At 36.1% G+C, this 17,862-nt stretch overlaps 1 protein-coding gene across 5 annotated transcripts in view; it reads left to right on the forward strand.

Moving 5' to 3' along the window:
• Positions 1 to 17,862, forward strand: part of LOC106628724 (uncharacterized) — a 43,684-nt gene that overhangs the window by 9,498 nt on the left and 16,324 nt on the right. For 2 of the 5 annotated variants that reach the window (XM_014261569.2, XM_088054173.1), the window contains 6 exons: positions 1,761 to 1,852; positions 2,856 to 5,369; positions 7,813 to 7,995; positions 12,026 to 12,193; positions 13,866 to 13,967; positions 16,690 to 16,800. In XM_014261569.2, coding sequence (XP_014117044.2) covers positions 1,795 to 1,852; positions 2,856 to 5,369; positions 7,813 to 7,995; positions 12,026 to 12,193; positions 13,866 to 13,967; positions 16,690 to 16,800 — 3,136 coding nt within the window. In that variant the 5' untranslated portion in view covers positions 1,761 to 1,794. Of the gene's footprint in view, positions 1 to 1,426; positions 1,853 to 2,855; positions 5,370 to 7,812; positions 7,996 to 12,025; positions 12,194 to 13,865; positions 13,968 to 16,689; positions 16,801 to 17,862 lie in introns of those variants that run through there. The other 3 variants (XM_088054172.1, XM_088054174.1, XM_088054175.1) reach the window with 3 other exon arrangements.

Here is a 17,862-nt window from a genome sequence, read left to right on the forward strand (position 1 = left end):
TTTATGTAAAAATGTGTCTCTGGCCTTATCTTGCATTCAATAAAATTCAGAATTTGTTTAAAGAGTATTCTGTGGTGCATACAACCTTAAAAGTAACCATCAAATGTAAAGAGAAACTAAAGTAAAACAGGCAGCTGTTCTTGATCTGCAGATAGTTTTTAACAGCATTTTAGCAGTGACAATTTGAAACCATATTTCCTATATTGAGGTTAACCATTTAATTACTGACTACAGAATAGGGGAAAAAAACCCCATGAAAATAGAATTCCCAGAGAATAATTAAAAGCAGTATAGCTAATGCAAGTATTTTGGAAATACAACATGAAGGTCAGGAAGGTGAAGGGAAGAAATCGAATGTGTAGCATCTTCCTTAAGCTGAATTGAGGGAATTCCTAGAAGTTAAAGCATTTTCTCAGTTGCACCTTAGTGAAATATAACCGAAACTTCAACTGTAAGTCACATTAGGGTTCTGTTAGTTCCTAAAGTCATGAATATGTGCATCAATCTGCAGACCTTATATATATATGACACCCGAAGTATAAGGTTGCTACTCATGGCATACTTGCATATGTAACTCTTTAAGAGAATATTGACCTTTTTCTGGAACTGATGGGCCCTCCCTCATTCCCTACACTACAAATAAGTACCAGTCCTAGTGCTTGCCTCTGTGTCCTTTATAACCTTGTATTTCATTTTAAGCTCATTCTTCCTACTGAAAGAAGAGTTCAGTTGGTGAGTTTGGCTGTCAGTCAAGCTTTGACTAAAGCCTCCTGGAAAAAGTAGAGGTATATCTTCATACTGAAACTGAGAGTGTAAACATTCCAAAATTCCTGCTATGAAATAAGTGCATGAATTTCCCAGTCTCCCTGTAGTGTCTTCCAAAAAGACAGAGGAGAATTGCCTGTATTTTCCAACCAGATAGTGAATGTACACTGACATATTCATTCAGGCCTCAAAGAAAAAAAAATTTCAGACACAGAAATTACTGTGTCTTGAAAAAATTTCTTCCCAGTTGTTTGGCATGTATGTATCATGTATCTATGTATCATGGCATACAGCAACGCGTAATATTAGTCTTAAAATGTCAATACAATTATTTTAAAAGCTTTATCCTTATAACAAGATTCACATATCCTCATTATACCAGGTAAGTTAGTGGCCTTAAAAATTCACTCACACTCCTTCCATAGTGATATATTTCATGTTCTGATAAACAGACATCAGAAGACTATTATGACAAATAACACTTGTAATTAGGTGATTTTCCCAGCAATAACTCTATTGATCTCCAAGACCATGCCTGTGATGTATTAGGTGTTCCAATAGTTCTCACTTCAAAGAATCCTGTCTCAGGAGAAAAAAACTATTATTATTAAGTATTTTATTACACATATAAGTAAGACTGAATATAAAATTAATGCTTAAAACAAAGTATTCATATCAAAAAATCTGAATCAGATAAAATCATAGACTGTAAAAGGTCACCCACCACTCAAAGCTTCCATAGACTTTAAAGGGTTTTAGTTCAGGCCCTATAACTGAGACCATGAGATCTTGATTTTAAGCTATTTTTTAAAAATCTTCAGAAGTTATTCCTAAATAACCAAAAGAAGAAATAAATGCATTAGTACCTGCTCTAGAACTTTTTCATTTTTTATTATAACAAGTTATAATAAAACATGTTAGAAAACCTGACAGTTAGAAAGCAAAGCTATTCCAGAGAAGCTTTCTCATTATCCAATGTTTTCCCTTCCACACAGAAAGCTAGAACACAGATGCCCTCGGTTCTTAGAAATGAGTAGAAAGAAAAGAAAAAGCTGCAAGAGCAGAAAGAGCTCTGATTCCAGAGAATGTAAGTTTACAGAAATATTTAATATAAAGTGAAATCAACAGGAACATATGTGGCTGTTCTTAACTTACTCATCAAGATAGAAATTCACCTTTGTGCTCAAAGCTGTTTGTCAGATTGGAAATATTTACACTTAAGTGTGGGTACATTTAGGCAATGTCTTGGTTTTTTTTTTATTTTAGTTGAGCTTCTATCCTGGCTATTTCTGGTAAAGGCTTTCTGGATATATTTTTGTTACATTGCTTCAAAATCTCATCTTTCTTGGTGTAAATCCCAGTGTTGTCTTAGTTTAATAGTTTGTTCTAATCCTGTTCATGCAGATGTCATTATGAAACTGTTACCCTATAATGCACATGACCTATGCTAAAAAATGAACGAAGCAAGACAGAATTTTTTGAAATCTTGTCTAGTACAGCCAGGAAACATTTTATTCCACTTAGATCAGGTAGCTGTGAGTCACATCTCCTGGAAATGTGCCACTGACCTGCTGTCTGATTGTGATCATATTAATTAATCCCTTTGTTTGCTCATCTGTGGGATGTGAAGGGATTATAAAAGTCAACTTGGGTAGAATTTACCCAAATTGCAAGGAGGCAGTGGGATGTTAATTGATCCAGTGTGTTCACCGAAATAAAGTAACCAATGAAGGAGGAGTAATACAATTTAAAATGTAGTTCTTATTATAAGCAAATAGAATACCTTATGCCCTAAAAAAAGCAAAAAATGCTTTTTAAAAAGTACAAATATATTGAATTTCTCAAACCAGAGTGAATTAATGTGGCCCACCTTGTTTATCTGATTTCACATTATTTAGCAGATCACTTGACACATCAGATGACTTGACAAAGCAAGTTAATAGTGAAATTAAAAAAAAATGTGGAAAATACACTAGATCTTAAAGAGAATATAGGCATTTTCTATGAAAACTGTCTCAAAGTTAATCACACAATTATGAAACTGCATACCAAATCACAAGAATTTTTTTTTTTTTTTTACCTTAAATTAGGTGCACAGTTGTCACCCATTTGTAAATGCCAACAAGGTGTAGGAAGCCTTGAAAATAAAGCACGTGAGGCTCTTTCTCACTGCACAGAGCCACTGGATATAAAGGGTGCTGAAGAAGATGGAAAAGATAATGAAAACAAGAATCAGAGTAGCTCAGATGTTTCTGAAAATAGGCACCTTAATAATGTATCAGACAGTGAAACAGAAGGGAAGAAGGAGAAAAACTGCCCTCCTAAAATTTTCTCACCTCAGCAAGATGAAATCCTAGCTACAGTAACTTTTAGTGAGTCAGACAGCTCATCCAAAGGAAAAATTACACTGTGGGGCAAGCCAGATTCTTCAGATGCCATCAGCTTTGCCATTGGAAAAATTTCTGCAGAAGTAAAACATGACTCTTTTAATGTGAAAGTAGAGATTAAGAATATTTCTTTGTTTGATTCTGGAACAACAGTTGTGGATGAAAAAAGGAAAAGTTCAAAGAACAAGAAATGTCATGAAAGACAGTGCCAGAAAAGTCAGTGTTCAAAATGTTCAAAATACCAGTGCCCTTCAAGTGATCACTCAGCAGAGCACAGTGGGAAATACAAGGCATCGTCTAAGCATAAAATTCAAACTGCCATCAATGAAAGTGTCTCCCTGGAAATGAACATTGAAACAAAGGACATTCAGGTGGAATATACCAGCAAAAAGAAAAATCTGAAAGTTAACCTCAAAGCTGGTGAGCAGGCACAGAGTAAACCACTCAACAGGGAACAGGAAGATATGTATTGGAGTGAAACAGATTATTCTTTAATAGAGGCACTGTGTAATACAGACTGTAAGTCATCATTTAGCTATCGTGAAGAAGCAGATTGTGCATTCCCAGATGGATATACGCTTCTCCCTCCACCTAAAGAATTTGCTGACTGTGACAAAATGCACCTGGATACAATTGCAGAAGGCGTATCTTTGTACCCTGTTAACAGCAGAAAGGAATCTGACGATCTCACTACAGCATTGAGTATTTGGGGGAAAGAAAGTTATTTCTGTAAACTTAACACAGACGACTATGAAGACCACACCAATGAAAAGGAAGATTTTTTAAAGGATAAAATATTTTTCTCAAAAATAAATAATGCTAATTGTCTTGTAGCTATTAATACCTTGCATAATCTAAACAATGGGAAAGAATGTGTTAGCAATGTATTAGGTCAAGAAAGAAATAACTGTGACAAACACAGAGACATGGGGCCAAAAACAGCAAGAAGAAAGTCTTTCCCGAATACTACCCTGGAGGTACCATCACCAGTTCACCCTAGAAGGGATTCTGGCTTTTACTCACTGCCATCCTTAAACATATTGCTTAAGGAGACCAAAGCAGGAGATGTCCATAACAGGAACTCACATATTCCTGCTAAATATAAGGAACTTTGTAAGTGTCCTGACTTGACCTCCTCTCTGACAGAGCTTTGCAAGTCTCCCAACTTGACCTCCTCACTGAGAAATTTGGGAAGTCTTAAGTCTTCATATCAATATGCTTTCACATCATTTGACCGTAATATTACCATTTATCCATCTGAGCCTGAAGATGTCTGTCTAGATGGCACTTTTTTACTGAATGACTATGCAGACTGTGTGGGAGAAGATGAAGAAACAGAAGAAACATTAATGGAGAGTCTTCATTCCAGTGGTACTATATATGACAAAAAAGAAAATGGCCATGAAGAGCCTCTGGGAAACCTATCCATGTGGGAAGAAGATTTTGAGTCTACTGAAGCCTTAGATAAAGAGAAGTCAGAGTATAACTCTGTAGAAAAACATGTTGAATGGCAAAACAAAGCTCGCCTGGTACAAGCCTCTCCACTTTCTGCAAGCCCTTCAGGTGAATTTGTTAATGACAAAGAAAGTACTAATTATGCCTCTACGGAAAGCATCCCAAAACAAAGTTCAGTTTTACAGTTAAATGTTCACCCACCTTGTGCAGAGTCTGAGGTAACAAATAAAAGGAGAGAGTCAGTACTGACTGACCCTCCATTGATAACTGGAGAAGTAGAAGGAAGACTTGTCCAAGGTGACACTACATTCATACCTGAATGTTTTGGCTCTGCAGTAAGGAGAGAACCTAACATTACTTGCACTGTACAAGAAAGATCCTTTCTGTCATCCTCGTTGTTAGATCACAAAGAGCATGGCATGAATAAAACATTGGATAGCCTTTCTGAGGTACAGGACATATCTGGAGATGTCCTTGTTGAATCTGATTTCCATAACAATTCGGCACTGGCTTCCATATTACCTACCCCTTCAGTATGCACAGAAAAGAAAGAGAATTTGACAGAACATTCAAACGTTAAGCAAAGATTGGAGAACTTCTGCAGTAAACAGTCAGTTGATGACAGTTTAAGGAGAGAGCCTGGAGCAAATCAACTATCTCTGTTAGTCAAGTCCAATTTTGAAGAAATTGAGTCAAATTTTGAAATGAAAGATTATTATGAGAATGCAGATATCTCATCATCAGTAAAACAGATTAGTAAAGGTAGGTGCTATAAGACTTTTCAAGTTAACATCACACGCCTTTTGCATTGGAGCTTTTGTGACATCTGTTTTCTTGAAAAATAAATGTATATTGAAAGTTTACAATGATGTTGTTATGATACACATTTGTCCGTGAAGTTATGCCTATAACTCCATATGCAGTTGTCCTGCTGAGGATTCTAGGAACCATCTTGCAGAGTCAAGAAACCTAAATTTGAAAAAATAATAATATCTTAATGCAGCTTTGATCAAAAAGCAGTTTTTACATTAAACTCTCCATCTGTCCTATAGATCTAGTGAGAGAAGCAACTACCATTGCAGGAAGTGATAGTAAAAGCAGTTGCCATGTGATATGAGCTCAGAGCACTCAAATATGAACTCAAAGTCAGTGTTTAAAACCACATGGCTTTCAAATCCACTATCAATATGAATACTGAACATATATATGAATACTAAGTACATCTCAGTCTTAATTCTGGCTGAATATCTTCATGGAATGACCACAAGGGATCCTTTAACCTGCTTTTCTCCTTTCTCTTATATGTTTGAAAAAACTGCATAAAAAAAGGGCTTATTTTTAATAGCTAATATTTTACAAAATTTCTTGTCTTCCTTTTTATAATCTATCTACCTGTATGCATAACTGGTCATTTGAAAGAAGTGTTTTGAACTATAAAATTATTAAACTATCCTGGGACATAGCACAATACAATGTGAGCCTTTTACATTATGAATATGTACACACATATATGTTGTTGTAATATCACTCCAAACACTTTAATTTTATTTTTATAATATCAACCCATTTATATGCAAATATATCTCAGATTTGCCTCTCCAGCAGATTTGGAGGTTAAGAGGTTTATACTGTTGAAAAATATACATTTTATTATGGAAAATAGCTTATATAATCCCAGTTCAAAGCAGCTGAAGTTTTTTAGTTCTTGTAGTTCACCATACCTGCAAAAAAGAGTGGTATGACCTCTGTGGCTGTCTTGTTTGGCATTGGTAATGGAAATTTTAAAAAATACTTAGTCTATATAAACTACATAGATAAATATTGCTATTACAGACTGATATCTCAATATTAGTATCTCAATACCAATATCTCAGTATCAATATATAAAATAGAGAATTGATGAAATGGAAACCTCTATAGAACGAGGTATAGAACTAAGATACTAAAGGAAAACTGCATGCCAAAATCCTTGACTTCCTGGACATTAGACCTAAATGGCTAAGGGCACAGAACAGAAGTAAGGTGTAGCTATGTCTTTCATTTTTATTTTATTTTCTCTTATTTTATTCTCTCTTCACTTTTGCCCCTTGCTAAGAATTATCTGTGTCGGTTCTTTCTCATACCTATCATCTCACTTTGGCCCTCTTTTGGTCCAGGGTCATATTTTGATTTTTCTTCATTCCTAGCAATGCTATGGAGATCCTACATTAAACGAATAAATGTGTACATCCAGAATAAATTTTACTCATTAATATGAATTTAAATCCACTTTTAGTTTGAGACTAGCAGCCTACTTTGCCAAGACACTGGGCAGTGTAGGACTTCTGGAGTTTAGTAATCCAGTGACACTGGAAAGCAAATGTGTCATTTTTCAGCGGAGAGTGAGAATATCTAGAGCAGAGGAGAAGAGACGCCTCTATGATAAACAGAATGGGGGAAAGGTGATCTAGAAGTCTCTTGGTGTTCTGGGGACTTCATAATTGTACCAGAGAGAAAAGGACCCATGTAAAGGGTGTTACAAGGGCACTGCAAGAGATAGGTTTCCTAACTCTCAGCAATGGTCTGGAATAGTGCCCTGGAATGCCCTTGCCCATTACATATGTCTGTGATGAATATCTGGCTGAAGCCAGAAAAAGGCTGTACAGTCATGAGTGTACAATCATCCTCCAGTGAGCTTGTGAAGGCTGGACTTTCTCCCTATCTGCCCTTGCCAGTGGCTACAGTCACATTTTCAGAACAGAATATAACACAAGATCTGTTTTACAACTGTATATGAAATAATACTACAACAAGTAAATTTATTCTGCCTTAACTAAAAGGAAATCTAAACCACAAAAATCTTCATGCATGTCTTGCAAGATTATTAATGTTCAAATAGGAGTTTATATATCTATCTACTGGCCACTTCAAAAATGTAAGATGTTAAACAAGATCCATGAGTAATTTACAAGTTTCTGCATTAAAATAGTGATGTACAAATGACTACGTAGGTATTTAACTAGAGATACTTCTACTTCTTGCTGCATAAAGGCCTTAAGCAGTCTAAAATATATACTTTCTGAATATTTTCAGTATTATTTGGTATTTTCATATATGTGTTGGTTAGATTATTCTTGCATTTAGAATGTAGAAATATTAAACAGTAAAAATACTTGTACAAGTCGGGTCACATATTTCTCACAAACAACATCTGGTTATTACTTAGACTTGAAATCAGAAATCAATGAAACCAGAAAGTTGCCTTTGAAGAAAGACACCAGATCAAGTGACAGTTCCCAGGAAGATGCAATAGACCAGTGGGCCAGAAGACGGAAGCAGTTCAAAGACAGCAAAAAATGCAGTTCAACCGGAGGAAGCTCCATAAACAGCACAATCACTGAGGGATCAAGTGAGTACTTTATTATTACACTTGGGATTTTTCCCCTTTTTGTGATTGACACTATGACAAGGTTTTCAACTAAGGAAATTAGCTGCAGTGTACTATCTGAGTGTTTGTGTTAGTCATTATCATGAGTAACATGAAGCATCCTTTCCCCTTGGTTAAGCAAACAATCTGACTAAAAAAACCCACTTGATTCTACCCTGCATGTTCATGGTAGAACATGTTCAATTAATATGCTCAGATAATATTAAGAAAAACTCTAGGCACAAACATGTAATCACATGGCAGCAGGTTTGAGGTTGTAACAAAAATTGTAATCCTGATATCTACTTATGTCGAAGCTGTGCTGAGCTGGGAGTCTTTCTCTCCTCACAAAGGTAACCACCCACTCCAACTTTAATCTAGGCTTGTTGCCTAGATTGTTATTCACTGTGACTCATGACTGTCTCTTTAAGAAATCTGTCACCTTGCCACATGCAAATTCATCAGCTTAAACTTCATGGGAAGGAAATCTAAGACGAACTTCTTAGTGAATTTACATTTCATGCAGCTGGAGCCATCGAGCAAAAATTGCAGTCTAGGGGGAGAATTTGTAGTACTTCTTGACGCCACCTTGCCTCTTGTTTTGCTATTTTAGTAATATAAGACATACTTTGTAGTGATGAAGAAATGTGCACTTCCCTGTGGAAATATTTTGTGTTACAATGACTACTTTTGGTACAGGAAATTTTATTTGTAGACATATAACCTCCTCTTTGAAGAAGAGAAAATACAGCCTATAGAAGAATCTGAACTCTAAGACTTCAGTGCAGGTCCAATAGATGATAAACTATAAATACGTTGCATACCTGTACCAAAGAGGTAAATCCTACATCAACAGAGCCTCAATTCACTGCCCAAACATAGATTTCAGTTGCCAGCTGGGATACCAAGAGAGGCCTGAGATATGTGAACCAACAGGGAAGCCAAGCCTTTTTGAAGTATTAATTGAAAAGCAAGCATGATACCCTAAGGTGTCTGATATGGTACAGGCTGCCTATGTTCAGGTAACTGAGCCAATTCCTAAAGTTTAAATGCCTATTACATTTACATTACATGCCTACAACAAAGAAGGCATGACTGACATTTCACATGAAAATAAAGAAGCTCTTTATTGGTAGCAGTTTTCATTACATGCCCCTGAAACAGACTCTAGGCCATCATATCAGGACTAGAAAGTTTCCATGTCAAACCACCTGAGCACAAAAATACCTACCAGAAGCTATACACACCAGGGTAAACTGTTCCTTGATTTCAACAGTAATGTCGCTTGAATATAAAGCTGGACCATAATTTTTACTAAGTCAGGCACATATTGGTTTCATCGAGAAAGAATATATATATATATATATATATATATATATATATATATATATATATACACACATTTAAGAAATCAAAGAAGTCAAAAAAGAGCAAGTTACAAGAGTCAGAATTGCTTTCCTTGAGACAAAGTTTTGGGTAGCACAATGCTACCCAAGTTTGAACGGCAGCCTTTAAACAATGGAGGTATTCCTGCAGCTCTCAGACATATACAGAGAAGCTGGGGGAACCCAGAGGTTTCCCTGCAATTCCTGGAAATCTCAAGGGTGCAGATGACTTGCAGCACAGCACTGTCCTTATTAGTGCTAACAAACGGGATCCTGTGTGGCGTCATTCACGCTAATACATTTAACACAGGGCAAAACAAAAGTCAAAGATAAACCTTGTTCCTGGTGCAATTAGACACAACTTTGCTGTTCAATGGACACAGTATCACAATCCCACAAGCCTGACTGCAATTCGGTCACTGGAGTTCCTCTGAAAACACATCAGACAATATTTGTGCTTACGCACATTGTAGAGAGTTGAGCCTCTGAATAGAAATGGTTAACAAGTTACCAAGTTTTACTGCCTGACAAGTTGGCCACAGAGCACATCCACAAAAAGCCAGTAACTACCCAGTCTGAAGCTGGTTTGAGGGGCGATGGAGATAATAGAAATCCCATACTTACTTTATGAGGCCATCTTCCATGTAAATGTCAGCATAGAATGACTGGTCATCATTGATTATTCGCCCTCCTTTAATAAGGAGACGATCACTCTGAAAATGGAAGAGCACAGCAGCTGTCAGTAGCACGTAATACACATGCTTCATTAACTTTTGACTGAGAGGGTGGTTAGACACTGGCACAGGTTGCCCAGATGCCCCAACCCTGTCAGTATTCAAAGCCAGGTTGGTTAAACCCAGGGTGGTCTCCCGAACAGGTGACTGAGCAGACAATTCTGTCACAGATTCTTACATTTTGGATACTATGCTGTAGGACTGAGACTTCTGTCCCTTTTGGTTTATTAGCCTGACTGTTCCACTGTGTTGGCAGACCTGAGACAACTCTGATTGACATATGGAAGCAGCAGCTCCTTACATTCTTACTTCCAGCATCTGGGGGGAAAGAATTTAAATGTGCTTGTTTTTGACACACCAGTTTGACGTCTGTTCTGAAAAGTCAAGGAGAAAAGATAAATGTTTTGGCATAATTCCATACTGTCAGCATGGCAGTGAGTATATTTTGCCCATTTGTCACATTTTAACCTACTCTAACTCTACTGCAATTATAAAAATTCAGCATTAAACTGGCAAAATACCGTGCTGTACTGAGTTGCTTGGTGCTAGTCTAGGTTTTAATTTATGCTTTCATGGTAGCAAGGTAAAATGAGCTTTAAACATATTAGCATAGTAATATTTATTTATTTTTCTGTTTGCTAGCAGCTTCTTATACAGTTAAGCATGTCATCTCATACTTTCTACATAATAAGGGAGCAGCCAGTGGATGTGGAGTATTTGTCTAGATAGACACAACTGAGCACATTTTCTAAGTGAGGAAAGGTCTGCCACTTAGATGTATTCAGGAAGTGACTTCCCAAACAAATATAACTTTAAATAAAGGCAAATTTTTATCTTCTCTGTTTTTAAACTGGAAATCATTTTACATCAAACAAAGGATAAACAAAGCAAACAGATCCTTCCTCCAGCTGCATTAAATCTAGCTGCATTATACCAGACATTTCATACTGAAATTTCATACTGAAACATGATTTTTTTTCCACTCAGAAAACTTATCTTTTCAGTCTATTTGTTAGCACAGCATCTGATGATGTATACTTATATATGACTTTCACCATCCAGTCTTAACTTTGAAGTTCCAGCTCCTGATCTACTTCGGATGTTATCAGACTATTACACAACCTTTTTATTCACATTCAACTTGCTGTTTATAATCTGTCACAGGCCACAGCTGCCTGACAACCTATTGCCTTGATAGCCTCAACTTTAGCAGAGAACTAGAACTGTCATCCATCTCCATGTGAACTCATTGCAAGACACTCTGAATATAAATTATTATAAAATATGAATCTGAAAACCCTCATAACACATAACACATCATACAAATATTCAACAGCCTATGAAGAAACTAACAAAGAGTTCTATGGTAAAAGAAAAAAAAATATTACCACCAAACTGTTATTTCCTCTCCTTCTTTTTTTTTAAAAAAAGGTCTTACGTCTGAAAGAGCTAAGATTAAGCAAACAGAAAATATGGCCATGAATGCCCCTGTCATGGGAAGATACTTTTCATCTTCTCTTTTGGCTCCTGATATGCACTGAATTCATACTAAATTTCTAGAAGATTTGTTTGATTTCCTAATCAAATGGGTCACATAAGATAGCTTAAGAACTAACTAAAGCCAGATTTGTCTTAAAGAGTTGCAGCTCCTGTTTTGACTTCACTTCTTACTCAAGTCCAACGTGCATTAGCCTCCAGTATTGTGATCTTATATTTGGAAATCCTTGCAGACTTCTCCTTTAACAGCAGCAAAATTGAGGAACTCAGTAAAAACATTACCAACAGTATATTAAGAAGTTTGTGGCACTTCTTCATGCTGAGTGGCTCAGGTCTCTTATTCTTCATGAATTTTCTCTCCTGACATAACTTTTACTTGTTTTATCATCATGACAGTAAATTCAGAGGATGCTCGATCAGTAGATCTGGGACTATATTCTGAAAATGAGGACAGAGGTTTTTATACAGAAAACTTTCATTCTGCTTCCTGGGTTTTCAGAGGAGATGATGTCTCTCCAGATAACAGTCCTAGATGTCTCAGCAAAAGACCTAGACCAGTGGCAAGTAAGTTGGCTAGAGCAACAGGTAATAAATGGTGTAAAAATGGGCACTCTGAGGATTTCAGGAGAACAACATTTTGGAGAAGATACTGGTCACTTATGCTAAAAATAGGAAAAGGAGCAATCCAAGAATCTAAAAGAGTATTAAAAAATAAATAGTTCTTATTTAGCTATTGTCTTGCAAAATATCATCATTACTTGATAAACTGGTAAAGGTACATAACTAAACCTCAAGAGATAAGGGTAGAGGTGATGTAATTCCATGACTTCTTATATTCTTCTTCATAGAGATATTTATGGTCAAAAAGTGGATATAAAATCTGTTTTACATCAAACTTTCAGAAATAGTTGATCCAGAAATAAAATAGTTATTTGTTATGAGTATGGAGGGTTGTTCTATTCGTAGTTTAAATCTGTGCAAACAGATATAGTGAGCAACTTTTTCTGGGGGACGGGAGGTTTCTCAGAGGTTAAGTTACTCAAAAGTAACACAGTTCAAAGAACTAAGACAAACACTCCTATAGCTACCCCTATAGCTTTCTAGGGAATTGTTCATTTTTGGAGCTTATAAATCATTCAGAATATGAGAGAAAACAAATGTCTTCCATAAATCTGATACGAAAAATTTCCCTTAACACACATGAGAATATTCTGGAAAACCATTTTGGTTGCTTCTTCTCCCACGGGCTAGCTCAGAACTTCAGCAAGATAGTTAAAGTCAGTATTGAAGTATCTATTTTGTACAGATAGCATCAATTGGCCTGTTAGTAATATAACATTTAAAGCATTTTCTGTCTTCCAAATATTACACAATCTGAAGACAAAACAGTTATCATAAATTACTATTCAATTGGCCTCCATTAAAAAAAAAACAAAAACAAAAACAATGCAGTAAGGTAGTCAAATTATCAAAACCAGATGCTCCAAGAAATCAAATTTATACTGAAGTTCTTCTCAAGCACAATATTTGCTAAAGAACCAGGCCATTTAAGTCAGAATAATAATACGATTAGACTCTAAGAAAAAGATGGAAGTAGGCAATTAGACCCTGTTCTTCCTTTTTACTGGGGCTGATCCCTTTAAGTGTTGAATTCTGCTGAGTTGAAAGAGATTTCAGCCCCACCTTGGCAGAAGATGCCACTGTGGCTGGGGAGTTTGAACTACAGGAATGGAAGGCAGTGTGGGAGTGTGGAGTGGCAGGATAAACAAAAGAAGAAACTATCCAAAAGACAGAGGCATTTTGAAATATAAAAAGAATGAAACTACAATAAACAGATTTAAACCCATTTGAGAAATTAGAGTGTATTTTGTATTTTCAGCATAGAGGCACAGAGACCACAAGGGTTTTTCTCTCCCAGAATACCATCAGTAGAGTGGAATACCTGAATACTTCAGCTTTTCATTACAAAGTCCAGCAGCTTAATTTAAACTGCTGTCTGCCTATGCCCTAACATGAATGATATTTGATCTGTTGCAGTGTGAAGGGTGTCTGTGTCTGAGGACCAGCACTAAATAGCCAGGAGCGATACTGAAAGACCCCAACCATTTGTAGAATCAGTACACTGATCTGTTACACTGGGTAACACTCAGTGTCTACAAAAAGTTTTAAAAACAGACTACAGCATATTAAATTTAATGTGTAGAGGGAAAAAAGGTATCTTTCTTCTTATCTCCAGTTCGAGAAAGAACAGTGAAGATTGCTAAAGGAACTGGCAATTACCCTTGGGGTTTCAGGATCCAGTTCTCAAAGCCTATCCTTGTGACTGAAGTTGACACAAGTAAGTTAACAACTGGTTAATTTCTCCTGTGGAAATATACAAAAAATAAATGCATAATGTTGTGATATACACTGATATAATGATATATATATGTACATTATATAATATGATCTAAATAGTATAGAATATCTGTTTTATAATAATTTATAATATAGAAGTACACAATAATTTCCATAATTACTGGGTGCAAGGTGTTTAATAGCATGAACTGCTCATGAACAACTGTCTTAGAGCCCCACTATCCCTAGGGGTAAATCAGACTCCACTGCCCTGTCTTCTTGCATGTCAATTCATACCTTGTGCAAGTGCTTGCATTCAGCTTCCCTCGAGATGCAAAGTCTAAAACTTTTGTAGGCTGACATCCTTTCTTTCTAAAGAAGCCTTTAGAAATGAAAATGAGAATGCAGTGATCCTTCTAATATTTCTAAAAATCTTATTGGCTAGGGACGCTTCTGATTCTGATTGGGCTGTTAACTTATTCCAGGAATTATGATGATTGTAATGAACCCCAAAAGAAAGTCCAAAATCCAAGTGACTGAGCAAAAAATGGAAGATGGTTTTCAGTAAAGAGGAAATGTAAGATACCGCCTCTAGAAAAGAATGAGCTAGCTGTACTGTGCCTTAATAATGGTTGGCACTGTTCACTCAGGAATGACATCTTGGGCGTCACCACTGAAAAGTCTGAAATTGTTGGCTCTGTAAATTATGCTGTTTTAGAAATCTGGCTAAAAGCTGACTCAGTCAGTAACACCAGAGAGAATGAGACACAAGGCAGTCTGTCATTTTACTGCTGCCCTTGATGACCTTGGCTCGTCCAAATTTAGAGCACTGCTTGCTCCACTGCTCTGCGTCTCAGGACAGGCATAGTAGAATTAGAAAAAGAGGAGAAGGTACAGGAGGCTGGGATAGATTCTTACTAAAAAAAGCAGATACTATGAAAAATGTCATTCCACACAGAGAAGGCTAGTGCATGCCTTCTGGCATGGCATCTGAGAATAGCTCTGTCACTATTACCAGATTATTATTATTAGATTGGCCATCATCATGACAACACTCGGAAAGCCTGTGAATTCAGCAGGCTGTGAGTCCATAAGTTCTTCATCTAAGTACAAATAAAATCATACATCATGCATACAATAGCTCTGACACTTATCAATTAATCCCAACTAGTTAAAATTAAGTATATTTAATACATATTAAGTACATTTTATATCACATTTTTCTTCGCAGTTTTCAAATGCAGTTGCTTTAAAACAATGACAACATTAAAAAAATTGGGTTATTTTCAGACAAGCTTGTTATTGTATTTTATAAAAGTATAACTTATTTCACTGGGAAGAAATTCTTCCCTGTGAGAGTGGTGAGGCACTGGCACAGGTTACCCAGACAGTCTGTGGATGCCCCATGCCTTCAAAAGTTCAAAGCAGAGTTAAATGAGGCTTTGAGCAACCTAGTATAGTAGAAGGGGATTGGAACTAGGTGATCTTTATGGTCCCTTTCAGCTGAAACCATTCTATGATTCTATAATGAATATTTTATTAATATTTTACAAACCACTTATAGTTAAAAAGTCTGGTATGGGATGCTCAAGGCCAGCACAACCCAAAATGTTCTGACATTTACAAATCATTTGTAACACACATGAGGTGGACCAGGTCTTTATTGTGCCTGTTTATTATTAAGCTTTTATTAATCTTTTCCCTACAATTTCTAAACATTCTCAGAAATACACTGAAGGATCACATTTTCTGCATCATAGGGTATAAAATCTTTAAAAGCATACATTAAATGTTAAGCATATGGAATAATATTTCCCAGAACTATTTTTTCACAGTACATTAGGAATGCTTATTTATAAATGAGAAGACAAATACTGTATCTGAGAAATTTGTAACTGGAATTTAAGTAACCATGTATTGGTGCCCATTAATAGAGCATATTTATCACCTCCCTAGTTTGCTTTCACTCGTGGCTGGCATGTGTCTGAGCACTGTTTTGTTAGGAATGCATGTGCTTTGCAATGGTTAACAAATAAACAAAAGGTGATGCATTAAAAATCTGACTCAGTTCTTCCTTCACTGTGACTTTTTAACTTACTATGTAAATTATTCCTAAAGCAAAAAATCCTCAAAATGCTATATCCAAATTCTATTAGCCATAAAGATAAATATCAGTACAGAATCTCTTTTGGGATTAAATTCAAAGCTTATCAGAATAATAGATTTTATTTATTTTTCTACTGACTCTACAGAGCTTTGCATCAGATCTTCATCCACACTTCAGGCCAAAACTCTCAAACTCTCATAGTCAAATGTCTATTTGCATCTTAAAAGCATTTAAATCCTAATGGTATTTTAAATGAAATTTCTGCACTGTCAGTGCACAGACACTGCACTGAGTGCAGGGCTGCACCAGTATCCAAATCCTGAAGCATCATTTACAAATGTGTAACAGGCTGGTCAGTAAAATCTGTTCTACCTCCAAGCTGAAATCATGAAGGCCATAAAACATAATCCTTGACTGGTTGAACAGATACTTGTTTTCTAGAAAAGTGTGATCATATAGATATGCTTGATATTTTAGCACCAAATAAATTTTTGTGTTTGTTTTTTTGGTTTTGGAGGGCTTTTTTGTTTAGTTGGTTGGTTTCCTTTTCCTTTTTAACTTTTTTCTTTTTTCTTTTTCTTTTTTTCTTTTTCTTTTTCTATTCTTTACATTCCAGATAGTGCAGCTGAAGAAGCAGGGCTTCAAGTTGGGGATATTCTGATAGCAGTCAATGGAACTGATGTCACCAGCATGCCACATTCAGAAGCTGCCAATCTGGCAAGGAAAGGTAATTCTGAGATCACAATAAATTAAATGAATGGGTCAGGTTTCCTGTTTAATGCTCCAAATACATCCAGACAAATGGGTTGATGTATGCAACAGAAATCTCAATTAATAGTTTAATGTGTTACTATTTCATACAGTAGTATTGCCGAGATCACCTTTTATCTAGACCTTGTTCTCTAGACACTTTAAAAAATAATTCCCCAAAGAGCATGTAACAGTAATGGTTTTGGCTCTCCTGTTATAAAGTGACTCAGAAAGCACTGAAAGTGACTGCAGAGACACAAATACCTTATTTATGCCTTATACATCCTCAGGGAGAGACTTCACATCTTTCTTCTGTTTCTCTGCCTCCAAATCCTGAAGTCTGCTCAAGAGATCAGAGTTTATTTTGTGAGACATCCTTTTGCACCACCACTGAAACAGTCAGGGACATGTGTATATTCTTCCTAGGATTGTGATGACTAAAACCCAAAGATAACCACATTTTTATGCTGAAGATTAATTTACTGCTATTCCCTTATTTATCCCAGGTAAAGTTTTGACAAAGGCTCTTGGGAAATTCAATAAATTAAAATACATTTACAAGACAGTGACAAATTTAACTTGACACATACTGTGTTCTTTAATTATAAAGGTGTCATTCACACTGTTGTATTTAGGACAATGTTGAGTGTTTTAGCAGATAAATCTCTGATTACTGGTATTTTTAACTCCTCAGAGAAAAACCCCATGATTAAATCTTGGCACACTAACAGCATTCCCATCCCCAAAGAAGAAACCCAGCAATTGTTTTGCAGATGGAAGTGTGTCATAGTCACATTTCTCAATCTGCCCTCAGGCATTGCCACCTGCTCTTTAGTGTTGATACAATCATAATTTCAGGCCTTTAGGGTCAAAATCATAGATATATTGATACTGTCAACAAATATTGTGATGTTGCACCTCATTGATGATGAGGATAATGTATTTTTTTAAATCTTACAATCTATCATCTCTTCTGAGTGTTACCTTTTGCAAATGATAAGCAGATGCACAGGTTAGCTTCCAACAGCCACCCTCCTCA

This window comes from Pseudopodoces humilis, chromosome 4 (assembly GCF_049639895.1).
Source record: "Pseudopodoces humilis isolate 2021_Gansu_Grassland_sample_001 chromosome 4, ASM4963989v1, whole genome shotgun sequence".
Taxonomy (NCBI): domain Eukaryota; kingdom Metazoa; phylum Chordata; class Aves; order Passeriformes; family Paridae; genus Pseudopodoces; species Pseudopodoces humilis.